This window comes from Vespa crabro, chromosome 2, assembly GCF_910589235.1.
Source record: "Vespa crabro chromosome 2, iyVesCrab1.2, whole genome shotgun sequence".
NCBI lineage: Eukaryota > Metazoa > Arthropoda > Insecta > Hymenoptera > Vespidae > Vespa > Vespa crabro.
The window spans coordinates 16323053-16341038 of NC_060956.1; the positions used below are offsets into that span (position 1 = coordinate 16323053).

Genomic DNA, 17986 nt, shown 5'->3' on the forward strand with positions numbered 1-17986 from the left:
TCTCTTAAATCTGATATTCGATGTTTTTAGCAAGATTGAGATTAACAATCAAATGATTTGTTAGTTTCGAATAATTAACTTATATGTAGGTATTGTATAAGTAATTAAATTATATTAATGTGACCAATTGATTAATTGATCAATCAAATATTGTTATTGTTTTGAATTTGTGCTGTTATATTGAAAAACTCTTTTGTCATGTAGACGTAGCTTATTAAGAACTGCATTGTACTTATTATTATATAATATAAAACTAAATATATGTATAATACAAACGAAATTAATGACTAAACGAAATTTTGAAAAAATACTAAAGTACTAATTTGAAATATTTACAAGATATATATATATATATATATATATATATATATATATATATATATGAAAATAATAGAACAATATTATTTATTAAATCACAAGTAAGCCAAGAGTCAAATTATTTTAAATAAATTTTTGTTATCGATCTATATTAAAATGTCGATTCAATATTAGATGTGAAACAGGAATAAATGGAGGCGGTATTTCGTAGGAAGATAAAAAAATGAAGAATGTCGAGTTCGACTTGAAATTGTTTATCGTAGGCGAAACAAGGTGAGGAATTAGTCATCCTCGCGAAGGAATATTACTGCAACGATGTCAACTCGCCTATACTTTAGATAAATCGAGAATGAATAATGCGGTTTGTTAACAGTATCGCATGGAAACAGTAAATACAAGCGAAATAAAACGATACCATCGTTGTTTTCGTTGTCACTCTCGAAGGAATTAAAATTGAATCGATAGCCGACGGTTAGACTTCGAATGTCCTTACTGAGAACTCGCTAAACGACGTAACTGTTACGAAACGCCATGTGAATCCAAAAAAGTAAAAAACGTAGTTCATATTATCCAAATAATCGTACATATATCAATATTGTATACATGCCGACGAAGAAACGATTTCATATAATAGATTCTGAAATTGATTGTAAAATTTTATGTAAAATACGTTTAAAATACGTTTAAATGGCTTTTGTTTCTCGAATAAAATGATTAAAATTACGTAAATACGAAAATTTGAAATTGTCAATTTTACAGAATTTTGTAAAACGATTTTTGCAAGAGCTCGATTAACTCTTTAATAAATGATTTAAATTAAAATTAATTATAAATAAATTTTTAATATACCTTCATGCGCAATGTAATACATTCGTAATAGTTTAATCTTTTATTAAATTTCGTTCAAAAAATATGATAATATAATTTTTCCATTGTTAATATTTACTTATAGGTAGTATAATATATATATATATATATATATATATATATATTTTTTTTTAATTTCTAAAAGAAGATCTTGCATCAAAGGATTAATATGTTTTTCCCCTTTTGTAAGACGTACGCCAGCAAAATAAACAAATTTGTGTGGAACGGTGAAAGCAGCTCGTATATAAGATTTTCTTCTTGATATTTTAAGAAATTAACTTCTGCAAGCTGCTTGTGTTTGATATACCAGATCCAACGTGTTCTATTACTGAAAGTACAAGGATGTCAGTTGACAGGATAAGAACTAAAGAATAAAAAAAAGAAGTATCCAATCTAAAGGGTGGTATATAAACGGTAGTACGTGCTATTGCAAAGTTCTTAAAACTTGGAAAAAAAGGGGGAAAGGAAAAAGCTGATTTGGAAGAAAAGAGCAAACACTAGAGACGACGGATAAAATATCAAAGAAAAATGCAGAAATGAAATAAGAAGGAAAAAAGATATATATATATATATATGTATGTATGTATATATATACTGAAATCGAAGGGAGAAACGATGTGTCCATATTTGGCTACACCCGCTGCATTCTCACCAGCCTACTTCTTTTTATTTCTTATTACGGTCCTCACCTATACTTACTACTCTCAGTTTATACGATTCTCGTGATGTAACAACTTCGTCACAGTTCTCCTCATTTTATCATGATATTGTCGGTGAATATCAAACGTCGTACGAGAAAAAATAGCATGAATTTATTTAAAAAAAAAAAAGTATATTTATAAAAGAAAATAAAAATGTAGAAAACTTAAAACAATGTGATTTTAGTTGTCATTATACTAATATAAAGATGACCAATGTGAGTACAGCTCATGATAATATGTTACTGCAAAATATTCTTTTTTTTCGTTCTAATTTTAAACAAAAAATATATAAGAGAACAAAAATGTTAATATAGATCATTAAAAACAATACAAGCTAAAATGCAATCAGGATGAGTACAGATCGTTCACTATAGTATAGGTACTTAAGTAAGATCTTTTCTTTTCTAATCTACCAGCATTATCATCCAGCAAAATAACGATATTCTCTGAAGCTATTAGCCTGGAAAGAAGCTAGTTTGAATTAAGTTCTAGATGGGCGTAGTTAATTCAACTAATGATCGAACTTTCTCGTTCATACGCCCTGTTCTCTATATGCTAAACACTCCCTAAGGGTTACTTGGGGTCACGAGGGCAGCTAGTTATCTCCTATTAGATCTATTATGGCCTCTTTTTCATGCCATTTCGTATAATCAACTATTACTAAAAAAGAAAAAAAAAGAAAAAAGAAAAAAAAATACCAAAAGTAATGAAAATAACGTGTACAAAATTATAAAGACCCAAAAATAAAAAATTATTTCGTGAGATATAATTTGCTTTTAAAAGGATCGAATGTTTTTATAAATTAAACTCGAGTATCATTTTATACCATGTTAGGAAAGTATACTTGCAGTCATACTGAAAAAGACTTGCATCGTATTACACACAAAAGGTGTCCGTATAATAAGTGGCACGAAACTACTTTCTACAAAAGTAACGGATGATATCCCGATGTTCGTCTCATTTCGAGTTTCCGATAATGCGAATTCATGCTCGTATATTTTATCTAAAAATGTTTTCTACTATTCTGAACACATCCTACAAAGCAGGAAAGTATACTTCTAAAGTCTTTAGATAAAAGAAATCATTTTTCATACAAAATATTTCGACTAAAGTTGAATTATCGTAAATAATCATGTTAATAAATTGTTGACCGGCTATTTCATGCTTAATTAAATTAAAAAAGTTAATAAAATTGCAATTAAAATGCCAATTATAAAAAAAAAAAGAAAAAGATGGTATCAATATTAACTAAACATTATCTAATGCAATAAATAATATATAAATAGTTTTATAAAATTTTGTATTAAAAAGCTATTGAAAAACTACATATGAAAAAGTTTATAATTACACAATTTATAATACAACAATTGTAATTAAAATACTATAAAAGAATAGATAATATCACGATTAGGTGAATATTTTTCAATGCAATAAACCAAATATTAAACTTTAATAATTAAATAAATTGCTGCACATGTAATACGAACACGAATATATTCGTGACCGATCAACAATGTATTAACATTCGTGCGATAAAATGATATCGCATGATTCAAAGATGGCGCAGGATTAACATCATATACAGTTCGCTTGTGGAAGGACCATTGATTTTTGTCCGTGAAGAAGCGCATTGCGGACGTTTTGGCTGCTTGCCTCGCGATCAATCGTAAAACGGCGCGACCAAAAAGTTTCTAATTGAAATTCGTCGTTTGGCTCTATTGTTTCAATCGAATTTATATCGAACGAAAATATAACGAAAGTAGGAACGATGATATCCATTAAAAATACCTGGAACAAGATCTCAAATGTGTTATTAAAAAAATATTGTATTTACCTAACGTCATAGTAAATATTATTAACGAGGGACTAAATATACGTTACATACTAAATATTTAACGAGAATTCACGTCAAACATATTATAAGCTTAAAGCGAAACTAATGAGAGAGCCGAGCATAACTGGTACAACAAAGAAGGGAGAGATTAATTATTCAATCTGCAGACGGAATTCATTAAGCTATGCGCGTTATACTAGTTAAACTTCATTAGGAACTTTATAGGACAGATCGTATGTAAAAAAGCAATATAAAAAGAAAGTGATAAAAACTCCGAAGACGTTTCTTCGTCATCTTTGAAAGCTCGTAACTTCCCTCCCTTTATATTTTTACAAGTACGAACGATAATTTGAGAACACAAAGATGGAGAGAATTCTTAAGCTGAAAAAATATCAAGAAAAAATATGCCTTTCGAATCATGTAGGTTTGTAAATCTGGTTTCGATCGAAGTAACGTGAGTTTTATATTATACCAAGTAAAGATATTAGATTACTTTCTAAGAAGATAAAAAAATATTCAAGGTATATGTAAAAATTATGCATTTATAATGCAGTGCGTGCGAACTATCTCGGTGAACGTTAATTATGATAGAATATAAAGAAAAGCAACGCTCTTATAAATACAAGTATAAGTATAACATGTGTGTGTATATATATATATATATGTCACAAAAAATATCCCGTAATCTATAAGATCCATTAAAATTATTGTATTGCTTTAAACTCACTGTTATTCATTCGACAAAAATAGCTACTAGTCGATCTATGACTGGCTCCGAGAGGAACTTCGTTATTAGCTCGTTGAATTCGTTGGACTCTTCTTTCTCTCTCATCAACTACAAACTCGCAAGTGACATTGTCCGATATTCTTCTACTGCAATAAGGAAATGTTAAGAAAGTGTTAATAAAATTTATATATATATATATATATATATATATATATATATATATATATATATATATATATAACATTATATAACCTAAACTATACCATAAGATTTAAAAATTATCAAATCTACATGTAGGAAAATTTATTATTTAATAAATAAAATCCAAACTATAAAAAACTAATTACATCTACATAAGCATAACGAATCAATTAGAGAAGTCTGTATATAAAATAAAATAAATATTGATGTTCAAACGGAAGGTCATTTGTACGAAAAAAATCAATAATGCTATCTAAAATAATATCAAAGATACGTTTATGTCAATAAATTGAGAATCTCGTTGTGACGTATCAAGCAATCAACAGTATGGTGCATGATTGATATGCAGATTAGAAGTTGCTTGTTATGCTAGTGGCAAAGTAGAGGACGGATGTCAGATCTACGATCGTACGTGTCCACTATCTAATGCTCATATCGTATTGATTCTTATTCCATCTAAACTACGAAGACATTATAAAATAAAAATATAAGAGAATATATGTGGAATCTATAACGACATATTGTATATAACAATTCCGTTTTATATTATAATTAAATGATACTTCATGAAGCTGCTCATAGGCAAACGCCTTCATAAAAATCACCTTCATCAAATGACTCCATAGCCTTGGCATTATATAAGCGACACTTCCCGTACTTACGACAGCTTGTTACCGTAATAATAATCTAATCTAGTTAGTCTTACAATCGAAATGAAAAATAGTTCAGGACGATCAATTAAACGATCTAATCAACATGCCTTTTGACTTTTCACGCTAGACGGTTATAATATATGATAAAATTAAAAAAAAATTATGGAATATAGAGAATTTCTAGGAACTTTAAAAAAATATCTTTGTTCTGATTAAGAAAGAAAATGCTGACAGACTAAAAGTGATTCTCAATTATGGAATATTGATCGATGGTAAGCTAGAACTCTTGTTCGTTCGAACGTCTTAAAGCATAAAAGAGGTGCCATAGAAGAGGAGAAAATTCAATACGTGATACTTGATTTATGTTTTTTAAAAGGCACCACTCTAGGTAGTCGGTTCGCCACGATCGGGCACGTCGATCGTATGACCTGGCACGGAGGACGTACGTGGGATAACCGGCATGAGAGCGCAAGCAGAGAAAGGAGAATCGCGATACAGCGTGGGCAAAGGAAACGTTAAGCCTCTTTCGGTAAGCCACAACCAAAAACGATTTCGAGTTCTATGCCTTTCTTACTCGATGACGTTCAACGATCCGGTTATGAGTTTACGTTCCTAAATGAGATAAATGTGTTTGAACGACACTTTCTTCGTAGGATGAAAGCTTCGTGTCTCCCTGCAACATGAAGTAAATGTATTCGATTTCTGATCACCTTCATAAAAATTATTATATCAATGAAATTTTCATTTAATACACGTTTCTTGTGATATTTTCTGATATATATACATATGTTTTTATTATAATAATAGAAATGAGCGTATAGAATATATCATAAAATACTAAGAACTATAAGAAACATGATAAATTTCAGATAAGAATAAATAAAATGACGAAATGTTTTGCGGTCGATTCCGCGAATTGAGCTACTCGGCTAAATTATAAACAGGAATCATATATAAATGCGATCTATCTATTGATATTTTGAGAAATCAGGAGTTTCTAGAAACATACGTTCACATTTTGCTGTTTTTCTTAATGAAAACGTTTTTTTGACCATCAGTTTATAGTATTATTTTCAGTATAAAGCATGTTCCTTCGTTTCAATATATACATATCTGATTTAAATGAATACACGTGATAATTTCTCTAAGTATTAAAAATTTCAAAAAATGTTTCAAACGAATATTATGTGTGTCAAGTAGACACACCATAATAATAATTATTTAACTTTACGATAATATTAAAGAACTCTGTGAAGATCACGTTAAAATTTTTAAATGATATCGAATAAGTGACATCAAATCATTTTCAAAACACTACTAATTTGTGTCTTACAAATCAATATTGAGATATTAGGTCTCAAAGTTGGTATGCCGCTATATATTTATAAAGGCTGACTGAGCAATCCGCTCACGGTATATATTGGATAACGCTAAGGCTATATGTAATGTAAGATATATTACTTTGAGATTTAATATTTCGATAGTGATTTATGCATAAGACATAAGTAAGTAATGTTTTGAAAACATTTCAATTTCGATTATATTATGCAATGAAAAAATTATAGTTTTCATTTACAAACATAAGCAAGATAGAGCTTTTCAAAGTCATCACAAAGTCAAATAATTATCATTATAATGATATATCATACTGCATTCGTTTAAAATATTCTTTTACATTTTTAATACTTACGGAATAATCGCATGTATACGTATAAACCGGACAATTGTGTGTGTGTGTGTGTGTGTGTGTGAGTGTATGTACAAAATTGAATAAATGAAATAAATGTGATATTTATAATATTTATGAATGAAATATTTATAATATTTATAAAATTGAATATATATAAATGTTTCAAAATTTACCCAGCTTAATTTACCCTTATTAAGAAAATAAGAAACTTAAAAATTGTTTCAATCTTCTGTCAAGAACTTCATGACCAATGTATTAAATTCCTCGTGATATCTTAAGTGTAAATTATGAGCTCCTTTTTCAAATATTATTACCCTATTAAATAAGTTTAAATATATGTTTATATTAATACATCTTCAATACTAATTATATATTTACATATAAAAAAAATATCCACATACTCAGAATTTTTTATATGATCTTTTAAATAAACTGGATGTTCTGGCTTTACTATTACATCTTTTGCTCCATGTACGATTAAAGTAGGACACTTTATTTTATCTAAAAAATTTTTACACAAATCATACTTGTTTTTTTCATATATTCTTTCCATACTATCTACCCAATCGGACCAAGTATTTCTAAAATACTCTTCCCCATAAACTTCAATCAATGGTTGTTTCATTTTATCCGACCAAGTGTCAATGTTTTTAATGCCTTAAAATCAAATAAAAAATGTATATGTGTATATATGTTTACATTTGTCATTTGAAATAATAATATTAATGATATAAAAATATAAAAATTTCGAATAAATACCTACTTTTATAAATTTGGAGTTCTTCGGGAATAATGTAAGCATTCGCACCAAATACGATCATTTTACGAATGCTATCAGGATTTTTGGCAGCAAGTATAAGAGACGTGATACCACCATCGCTCCATCCAATCAAAGAGAATTTCTTATATCCTAGAACTTTCATTAAATTAAAAGCATAATCGGCATCACGTTGAAAAAAATCATCTGAATATGTTCTGTTCGGTGGTCTCGATTTTCCATATCCAGGTGGATCCCATGCTACCATAGTCAACTTATTTTTATCAAGATTTTCCAGTTGAGGTTTGAAGTCAGTCCAAGCAGTTCCTAAAAAATAAAACAATTTATTGATAAAAATCGCTGCATAAATATTTTTAATTACTTTACTCAATTTAGTACCATATACATATTCATTATTAGAGTTTTCTTCTTTACCAACAAGATTATTAAGTTTAATTATACTATCATCTACTGTGACAATATGTAAGAAGAAATAAAAAATATAGAGATAAATGACTATTAATTCATTTTTTTTTTTATACAATAACGATTTTTTATACAATCATTTCAATAAATTAACTTTAAAAGTTATATAATTTTAATATATGAATAAAAATTTGTAATTTTCTAATTACCTAGGGCACCAGGTAATAGGAGAACAGGATGATTACCAATCCCGACTCTAACATAATTAATATCAAACCCATTGACATTGACTTTCCTTTCCTACGAAGAAAGAAAACTTTATATACAAATGTAATGGCAGTTGATCATTATTTCAATAATTAAATTACAGTTTCCTTTACCTCGATATCCTTAATTGTTTTTACTGAAAAAGTTCTTCCTATCGTTGTGCGCACTATTGACACATACTTCTTAAAATTGAATGACTTTTTCTCGGTGAAAAATGAAAACGTATTCACAACAGTAAAGAATCTTCCTCGTAATGCCGCCATGTTTACACATATATATAAATACTGCTATGTGATTATATATGGATATTATAATAGCAACGACCGTTGAGTTCATATTGAATTGATAAAACATATTGAATAAAATAATAGTCAATAAAGACTTTCTTTATCAATTGAATTATGTATATCGCGCAAAATAAATAGCTATTGCATTCGAGCAAACTAAATAAAGAATATATATCTTACTAACTGTTTATCTTCGATGATTTCCCTTCAATTAAAGTACGTTTGACTTCGTTTATAATTCGATTCAAATGCCCTATTCTGATAAGATACAAAATTAAGAAATAAATATAACTATTAAATAATTAAAAATTAAGTTTAAGTCCAACACATTGAATTTTTACAATCGTTATGTGTATATACATATACACACCCACACCCACCCACCCACACACACACACACACACACACACACACAGAGAGAGAGAGAGAGACACAGACACACACATATCTACGTATATGTATATAAAAAATGTGCGTACAGAAAAAATTACGTACATGTATTTGAAATAATGTAAACATTCGAAACAGAGTCATCTTACGAATGCTATCAGAATTTTTGATAACAAGTATAAAAAATGTGATATCAACATCGCTCCAACCAATCAAAAAGAATTTTTTATATTGTGGAATGCACAGAATTATACAATAATTGCATAAGTGTATGTATGTATATATATATATATATATATATATATATATATATATATATATATATATTAACTATTTTAATATTAGTAAAATATTTTTAAAAATTCGAATGAGAAATTATTGCGTGGTTTGATCTTTTATTTATATGGACAAAAGCCATTTAACACGTTGACTGCCGCGCAAATTTTGCGTAACTTGTGCAATGCGCTAACATAAACTGCTTAGTATGCGATGCATATTATGTTAAAATATTATTTACAAGAGATAAGGTGAGTTGTATAAACGTGTCTTACGCACTTTTCGTGGTGGGTGTTATCGGTGGTCACCAAGTCATTGTAAACTATTTTGCACATGTGAAAAGCCAAAAATGGTAGCAGAATATAATTTAGAGAAATCTTCAGTTGATTTATCTGATCAAATAACTGCTTATAGTTCACCAGTGCGAAAAACTATAAAGTGGTAACAGAAAATTGGCGATAGAGCTTTTGCTGAATACTTGTGTTGTAAATTCAATGGTGTTATACAAACAAGAATCTCGAAAAAATATTTCAGTCACCGATTTTAGGATGAAGTTCGCGATGTATTTAGTGAAATGTTTTGATGATGAAGATTCCATTTCATCAAGACATTGCGTACAGAAAAAACATCGTCATGAACTTAAAAAGGAACCAGGAAGTATGCGAAATGTAAGGTGATTTTGCAAAGAGTGCTACGAAAAAAATTCAAAACTTAGGAAGAATGAGAGCAAAGAATTGCATTAAAAAAGTGGTGACATATTGTGCCGAATGTCCTAGTACATCTTTTCTTTGCCTACCATGTTTCAATGTGGCTCATCGTTATGTGCACAAATAATATGTATATTTTCCTTATATTAATAAAATTATAATTACATGTTCTGTACGGAATTAATTTCTTTAAACTACTACGGAATCAATGATATTATTTAAAAAATTTATTGGATCGATGTTTACCCTAATTATGTATTTTCACTATTCGTGGCGTCACCAGTCACCGGTGGCCTCCACGGCGCTGTAGCCAAGTCGAGTACCGGTCATCGGTGACTCCCACGACAGTCAACGTTAAGAAATGATTTTTCCTATTAAAATATTCACAGTGACTTTGTGAAATTACTATGTAGTTACAATGTTCATACGTAGAAGTATCAGTTACATCATAACTGAAGAATCATACAATGTCGTTATAAATTGCAATCGAATAAATTAATTTCTGGCGGCAAATAATTTTTTCAATTAATACAATCATTTTAAAATATTTATTTTGGAATTGTACAATGACTATAAATGAAATGGAGATATATATCAAATGCACTAGTCACATATGAGAAGTGTAATGATGTTGAAATTCAACATATATTACTAAATGTAAAATAAATAAATACTTTTCATAAAAAATCTGATATAATTGCAAATGCCTTTGATGCTCTTACCTGATCTTGACATCAGAGATTCTATAAAATTAAAGTCATGGTAAGAACAAAAACAATTTACGTAAGGGCAAATGCAATAAAGCGAAGCATGTAATGTTGATCCCATATTACACTTTACACTAATGAAATATGAATCTAAAGATTCCATGTCAATGTAAATGAGTCTTTAAGGCAGACAATGCTCAACATTTTACTTAGTTATAATCAAAACACTGATAGGAATAATAGTAATGAAAGGTTCAGAATGATCATAATTATGGGCTTATCATGAATCTTGATTATGTTTGAGAGCTTTGTGATATTCTTCTGTTAGATGCTTTTTATATTTTGTCTGATCGCTCCACAATTCTGCTGCCAAAGGATTAAGCGGACTATCGTTGTTGGGTTCTATCATATCAAAAATAAATTATACATATAAATGAGTAAAATAAATATGAAAAATTCAATTCTGCGTATCACACAAATATGGTCAATATTACTTACCACTAAGTAAAGACTGTATAGATAACAATATAGTACGAACATCATACAAAGCACTCCACTTATCTTTTAATATATCCAAACAAATATTACCAACCGAATCCACATTTGGATGGAAACAAGGAGTGGCAAATCGTACTATTGGTGCACTGTATGGGTAACTATGTGGAAATTCCAAGGTCAATTTATATGTAAGGCCAGCATAAACCTACATAACATAAATTTATATATTTTAAAGTTATATAAAATAATTAACTATAGATAAAATGTAATTTATAAATTACTTAATAAAAAAATCTATTCTGCAAATCAACACTCACTGTATCTTTAGGTCCTGTAATAGTTCCAATCCATTTGAATAGATTTTCACTCTCTGGAAAAGCAGACACTCCTTTTTCTGTACTCATCATCAAGACCATAAGCTCCTTTTGTAGCCTATAAGATATAATTTCTTAATAAGAAGTAAGAAAATGTTTAAAAATTTATAATGGAAATTTATCGATGAACTATCTAATCAAATTAATACTTTCACAATTTTTTTAAGTGAAATATAGTCTTCTTGATAGAACTGTACTTGAATAAATATAATAAGCTGTATTTTGTACACATACAGGCGTGCAGGCACGCTTGTGCGCACACGCATACACGCACACATATATCAATGATAAGATATTATTTTGATTAGAATCTAAGGTTATGTCGTTCAATAACATATTCGTTTAATTGAGTTATTTTTTTCTAACAAGCACACTATTTCTAAGCATCCAGCAAGAAAAAGCTCAAATAAAATTTAAATAGATACAAAATAATAATAATATTTATAGCGAAGGCTAATGCAAGAATACAATGGATTACTGAAAGACATACCGTTTACTGACTGCATGATTATCTTTCGGTTTGTTCTGTTTTTCTTCTGTAGCTTTGCTCGGCGTGTTTTGAGAAGAATAAAATGGATTTATATTCTGGGCCATTCCGAATACAAGTTCGTAAAATATGCTTTCACAAAAGTTTCTTCTTTTACAGAGATTATATGGACTAGGCTTCGCTTCGAGAGACAACAGTCACTGTGAAAATTTGAATGCCTCACGTGCTATCATCTGTCTTGAAAACATCGAACAACGAACAGCTGTTGATGCTCCCCCTCCTACTTGCAAACGCGTCACTTCTTGCGTCTGTTCTATCTCGACAAATTAATCGTAATTTTTGGTTTTTAACTACACAAAACGATTGTTCGGTTGAAAAAATTATCTTCTTTTATCTTCGAATTGTTTAACGTAATCGATATCAGGCAGCTGTAAAATCCAATAAATATTATATTAACAACACAAGGCAAAATTTTTCAGATTTCTTTTACTGTCTTTTGTCTTATATTTTGGCGCCACGATTTGAAAGAATTCTCAGATTTTACGCTAATTCAATAATTTACATATCATTGACCTTTGTAAAGATAATTTACTACAAATATTTATATTTCTTGAACAACAATATCATTAAGATAATAAAAATTTTATCATAGGTATTTTAAATGATGTGTACATAAATTCCTATATCTAGTTGAGGACAACTCGATAATGGCGGAAATGATGAAGTGTCAGTTCGAACTGTCAAAGATCAATAGAATAATTTGACGATGTTATCACTATGTCTTAAAAGATTTTACATTTTGAGATATGTTTAAAATATATAATATCAATTGTGTTGTAAATCTTATAATTATTGTGCTTATATTTAAGAACTTTCAATGCCAAAATTTAATAACAAGTCTTGTATTTTTTAATAAGAAAATTTGTGAGAAGATAATTACAAAGTTTATTAAGAGATAATAGAATCATGACGACTACACAAGGAACACCAGAATCAGACACTGGAAGCTTTGAATGCTTTCAAAATTATACAGCACCAGAGGTGTTCATACAAGGACTAGCAGGAATAGTAGATCAGCAAGATGTAGAATCTATGATACGAGCTCAAAAACAAATGTAAATATTACATTTATATATATTTTACAGTATTTATTTTAATAAGTATCTTATCATATAATAACTTGGACATCTTTATATTTTAGGTTACAAAGATTTGAAAAAACGAATGAAATGTTAACTAATTGCAATCAATTATCAATAAATAGATTAAAGACAGCAGGAGCTGAATTTAAAAAGCATACTGCTCTGTTGATAGAAATGAAAAAAGACTTGGACTACATTTTCAAAAGAATACGTATAGTGAAAAATAAATTAAGTCAACAATATCCACAGGCATTTAATGGTAAGTTAAATATGAAAAGTATGATAATTTAAATATTAGCATTTAACAAATGTCACAGAGGCCGTTAGAAGCAGTTTGGCTGAAGAAGTAATTGTTGAGGATATTGATTGTTCGGTAAAGCCATTGGAACCAGAAATAGTTCCTCTGCCAAGTGCTACAGTCAATGATACAGAGAGAGATCCAGATTCTGATGGTAACCATAATTGTACTTGAACTAATTATACAGTTATAAAGTGAATTTACATTATCTCCGAATGATTGTTCGATTCTTTAATATATGCATATTTGGTAATGAATTTTTATTAAATGTTTCTGATTCATAGTGTTAATGATATTTTCAACAAAATATTCGCTCTGTAGTTTACATGCTTGTAGCGATGCTTCCTATAATACGTACAAAAGTTGTAATGCCAACGTACTGACATTGACAATTTTTCTTATTGTATTATCATCTATGAAAGATAGTAACTGATGTAGTTAATTATTTATTGCTTATAGTATCTATTATATGTTTTATAAATCGCTATTAGGAAGCTTGACATCGTGCTATATACAAATAACAATTTACATTTGAGATCTCATTGAAACATTATATTGAATCTTGCATAAAGTAATGCTATATAAAATTCTATATTTTAAGTTTTTTTATCTTATCACAAATTGCAAAAATGTATATTACTCAACATCGTTCTCATATGATATTACATATTTATCAAAAAAGAAAAAAAAAAGATCAATAGTTTTTTATTCTAATAAGGATAATGTTTAAAGATAATATGAATGACAGAAAATACAGAGTGATCTAATAGTGTTGCATAAAACTTATAAATATTAAGAAAATCAATCTTTAATCTATTGCCTACTTAGTATATATTATCTCTATACAAATAGTTCAAAACTTTAGATGATTACGCATACTAATAAGATTATATTTAAAAAGATATTCTTATAAAACACTAAAGTATTCTGTCATTCGTTTTAAATAGCACGTATCTTCTTATTATGAAGTCTTTGATCAAAAGTATATTAGCAGACTCATAAAGAGAAATTAGGAATTGTTACTATCGGTGCTATACAGATTTTAAAGCTGCGTTCAATTGAGATTTTATCCCGTTGTAAGAAAAGAAAAAAAGAAAAAATTAAAAGAAGACAAAAAGAAAAGAAAAGAAGAAACCAAAAAGCAAAGACGTATTAAAACGAAGAAAGTTAGTTCGATGTAAAGTTCATTAAAACGACCCATACTATTTTTTAATGCTAATGAAAAAAATGATGGTACCTTGTATCGACGACGAGCGATCTTGTTGAGCGTTATTGAATGTACATGTTACGGTCGAAGTAAATACATACATGTTAAATGTGAATAACTTGTAAAGAAGAATAGAAAGTAAAAAAAGGATATACTTCCACTGTAACATATTTATGATTAATGTTGTATAATGCGGTACAATTTAGGAGAGTACGTGATAATAGAAAAGGAAATATATGAGGAGCCTTTATCGTCAACTTTGCTAAAAAGACACTCTCGTTTCATTTCCCGTTTTTCCGAGCTTACGAACCTAACCATGAGCCCTTACCACCCCCCCCCCCTTGTCCTCCCCCTTCTCTCTTCAATGAACCCAAATTCTGAAAAGAAAAGATACAAAAGCTAAGTTGATATCAATTATTCTTCGTGTACAGTTCCAGTCGAGGAGTTTCAGTTCGCGAAGCTGCGTAAAAGGCGAATTAAGAGCAACGACAGTTCATCGACGGAGAGCAACAACGATCAGAGTATCGCCGACACGTCATCCTGCACTTCCGACACCGGTTGAATTTTCGCGCGAGTTGGCCAACGAGCTGTTTGAAAGGGAGCGGGAAAACTACGCGGAGAGAAAGAGAAAAAGAGAGAAAGAAAGAGAGAGAGAGAAAGAGAGAGTGAGAGAGAGAGAAAGATAAATAGAGGAGAGAGGGAAAGAAAATGAATGAAATAGAGAAGGAGAAGATAAAAAGAGAAAAAAAAACGAATGAGATACTTGCGTGTTTATATCGCGGCAAGTCACGATGATGTTCGTTGCGAACCTTAACTCGACAATAAAGAAAAAAAAAAAAGAAATGACAAAAGAATAACTACAAATATGCCTCTTTTACTCATTGCACGATTGCAAGTTCTGTAATACACGCGTATGAATATCAATGTCCAAATGAAGAGATTCAAGGTCAATAAAAACATTCTTTATGTGTACATGAAAGTTAACAGTGTTGATCATTTAGCGCGAAAATAATTCATTCAAAGTAATTATATGCGAATAATATATAGTAATTTTGTGATATTATTTATTGGAATTTATTTTCTTTGTCATCCTTTATCATTGGGCTTTTATTGCTATAATTATCAATGTAACGTTGTTGCTATGCGTCTTTTTAGTTTTTACGTAAAATATGTTAATGACGAAATTGCGGTTCACCTTCAATAAATTATACCTCACTGTTTCTCCCGTTTCTTGGTCGACATTACGAACAAAGAGGACAGTAAAGAAATATAATGAAATATAAAAGCGTTGCTATGGAAACACACTTATATAATTTATAAAATATTTCTTTCCAAAGGTAATGAATTAAGGTTGATGATAAATTAGGATGAAAAAAAAAAACATTCTCTAAATATTCATGGTGAATTTAAATATTAATTTGAATGAATTTATAATGAACGTTTTCTTCGATATTTTCCTTTCGCTTTGTTGTTAATTAAATGCTCCATCGACAGATGGAGCGCGAGTGCGGCTCGATTCGCGGTAAATTTAATTAATAATATAACCGTGTATATATATCCTTGACAATATAAAAAATGTATTAAGAATTTATATCGTAGAGACCGTGATATTAAATCTTATACGATGATAATCGAAATGTGTACAAAAAATAAAACCAAAGTATAAGTAATAAAAAAAAGTATAATTGCCAGTGATCACCTATAAACCTTATCGATACATTTGCACAACATACATTAATAACCTCATCAAAATTTTGCGTTATGAGACGTAGTACAATTTAAAAGAAATAAAAAAAAAAAAAAAGAACAAAAAAAGAACAAAAGAACAACGAGCCTATCGTGAATGTTAGATTATCTTTATTATTACATCCGTTTAAAAGGCATAACTTATTTATAAAAATATGGGATTGAGTAGTGTTGGGAACGGGGTAGGATATAATAATAGGATCGAACAAATTCTTAGTTCGCTTATAAAATAGTTAATACGAATAAATCTCAGTACTTTTTACAAGTTACAAGAAATAACAAGATCTATCGTAATTATCGGAGACGTAGAACTTATTATAAATGGATCTTAGGCTACACCAGTATATCCTTAAATCTGTCTTTTTTTTTTCCTTTTTTTTTTAACACAGAAGTATGAGATGATTCGAAAGAAGAAAAAGAGAGCAGTTGGGAATGAATTATGAACACATAATAACTGCTGTCGATCGTACAACAATGAATTTACGTATATATCGTCTACGTATTGTTGAAAAATTTTCACGATTATTATTATTATTATTAATGAACAACACAGACTCAATGATTTAACTTTTACATGGTATCTTTCTTATTTTCTTTTTTTTTTTTTTTTCTTTTCTAGAAACATTATATTCTCGTTACACGCGAAATAAGATCATCGTGCTCGTTTGTCAGCGAACACGCTAAAGTTCGATTCATAATTTTCTATCTCATATAAATCTTACAAAAATACATACACGTTTCTTCTCTTCGTATTTTTATTGTCATGTATTTGGCAGTACCCGCATAAATTTCGGCAATATAAGGGCAATCGCATAAAGATACTCTATAAGATCGAGATAAAAGCCATATATAAATATAGAATTTCTCTCATTTCTTTCGATGCGTAACTTTACGATATAGGCACAAGTATTATGTAGGTCCCTTAAATTTCTTATATAGGAAGAGAACTTTCTTTTATGCTACTGTGTAATTCAGAACAGCACTAAAGATAGCTATAATAAATTCTTAACGCAACAAGAAATTAATAGTTCGTTACTATGTTGTTGAAGAGAGAATGATATGGTTACGGCATACGAATCATCTTATAATAAAAAACGGCTAACTTACATTTTATAAAAAACATGTAAAATAATGTACAAAATCGAGAGAAAAGGTAATTATATAAAAGTACTCGATAGGGTGCAAAGTGAGTTGCAGAGCGGAACGGGGGAAAAAGAAGGGGAAGAGATACTATTTACAAATTATTTTTTTTTTATAAAGTAGAAGTTGAGTTAGTAGTTCTACGTGAATCTCGATTCCAATATGTCCTTTTTTTACTTATCGAAAGTGTCACTGGCGACATATTGCAAGCGCGCGAAGAACTATATTTTTTCGAATACTACTAATAATAATTAATAATTAATAATAATAATTAATAATAATAATA

The 17986-nt window shown here is 29.1% G+C and overlaps 3 protein-coding genes across 4 annotated transcripts; 1 reads left to right on the plus strand and 2 right to left on the minus strand.

The window, feature by feature from the left end:
• Nucleotides 1–2762: 2762 nt before the first annotated feature.
• Nucleotides 2763–8725, minus strand: LOC124421762 (valacyclovir hydrolase). Of its 2 annotated transcripts, XR_006941723.1 has the most exons (8): nt 8555–8725; nt 8384–8474; nt 7755–8075; nt 7393–7648; nt 7165–7306; nt 5876–5974; nt 4448–4593; nt 2763–3674 (listed from the first exon to the last, which is right to left on the minus strand). XR_006941723.1 is itself a non-coding variant. In XM_046957347.1 (6 exons), the coding sequence occupies exons 1-5, from the start codon at nt 8702–8704 to the stop codon at nt 7213–7215; spliced, it is 912 nt and encodes a 303-aa protein (XP_046813303.1). In that variant the 5' UTR covers nt 8705–8725; the 3' UTR covers nt 4334–4593; nt 7165–7212. The 2 variants fall into 2 exon arrangements, 1 of the variants encoding a protein (XP_046813303.1); XM_046957347.1 differs by lacking the exons at nt 2763–3674; nt 5876–5974 and having other exon boundaries at nt 4334–4593.
• A 1905-nt stretch (nt 8726–10630) lies between these two features.
• On the minus strand, nt 10631–12304 carry LOC124421764 (ubiquitin-conjugating enzyme E2 C). Its single transcript, XM_046957349.1, has 4 exons — nt 12171–12304; nt 11624–11738; nt 11307–11511; nt 10631–11210 (listed from the first exon to the last, which is right to left on the minus strand). Exons 1-4 carry the CDS (start codon nt 12272–12274, stop codon nt 11089–11091), a joined length of 546 nt encoding a protein of 181 aa, XP_046813305.1. The 5' UTR covers nt 12275–12304; the 3' UTR covers nt 10631–11088.
• An 823-nt stretch (nt 12305–13127) lies between these two features.
• LOC124421763 (kxDL motif-containing protein CG10681) lies at nt 13128–15877 on the plus strand. Its single transcript, XM_046957348.1, has 4 exons — nt 13128–13282; nt 13369–13568; nt 13627–13761; nt 15246–15877. Exons 1-4 carry the CDS (start codon nt 13134–13136, stop codon nt 15374–15376), a joined length of 615 nt encoding a protein of 204 aa, XP_046813304.1. The 5' UTR covers nt 13128–13133; the 3' UTR covers nt 15377–15877.
• Nucleotides 15878–17986: the final 2109 nt, after the last annotated feature.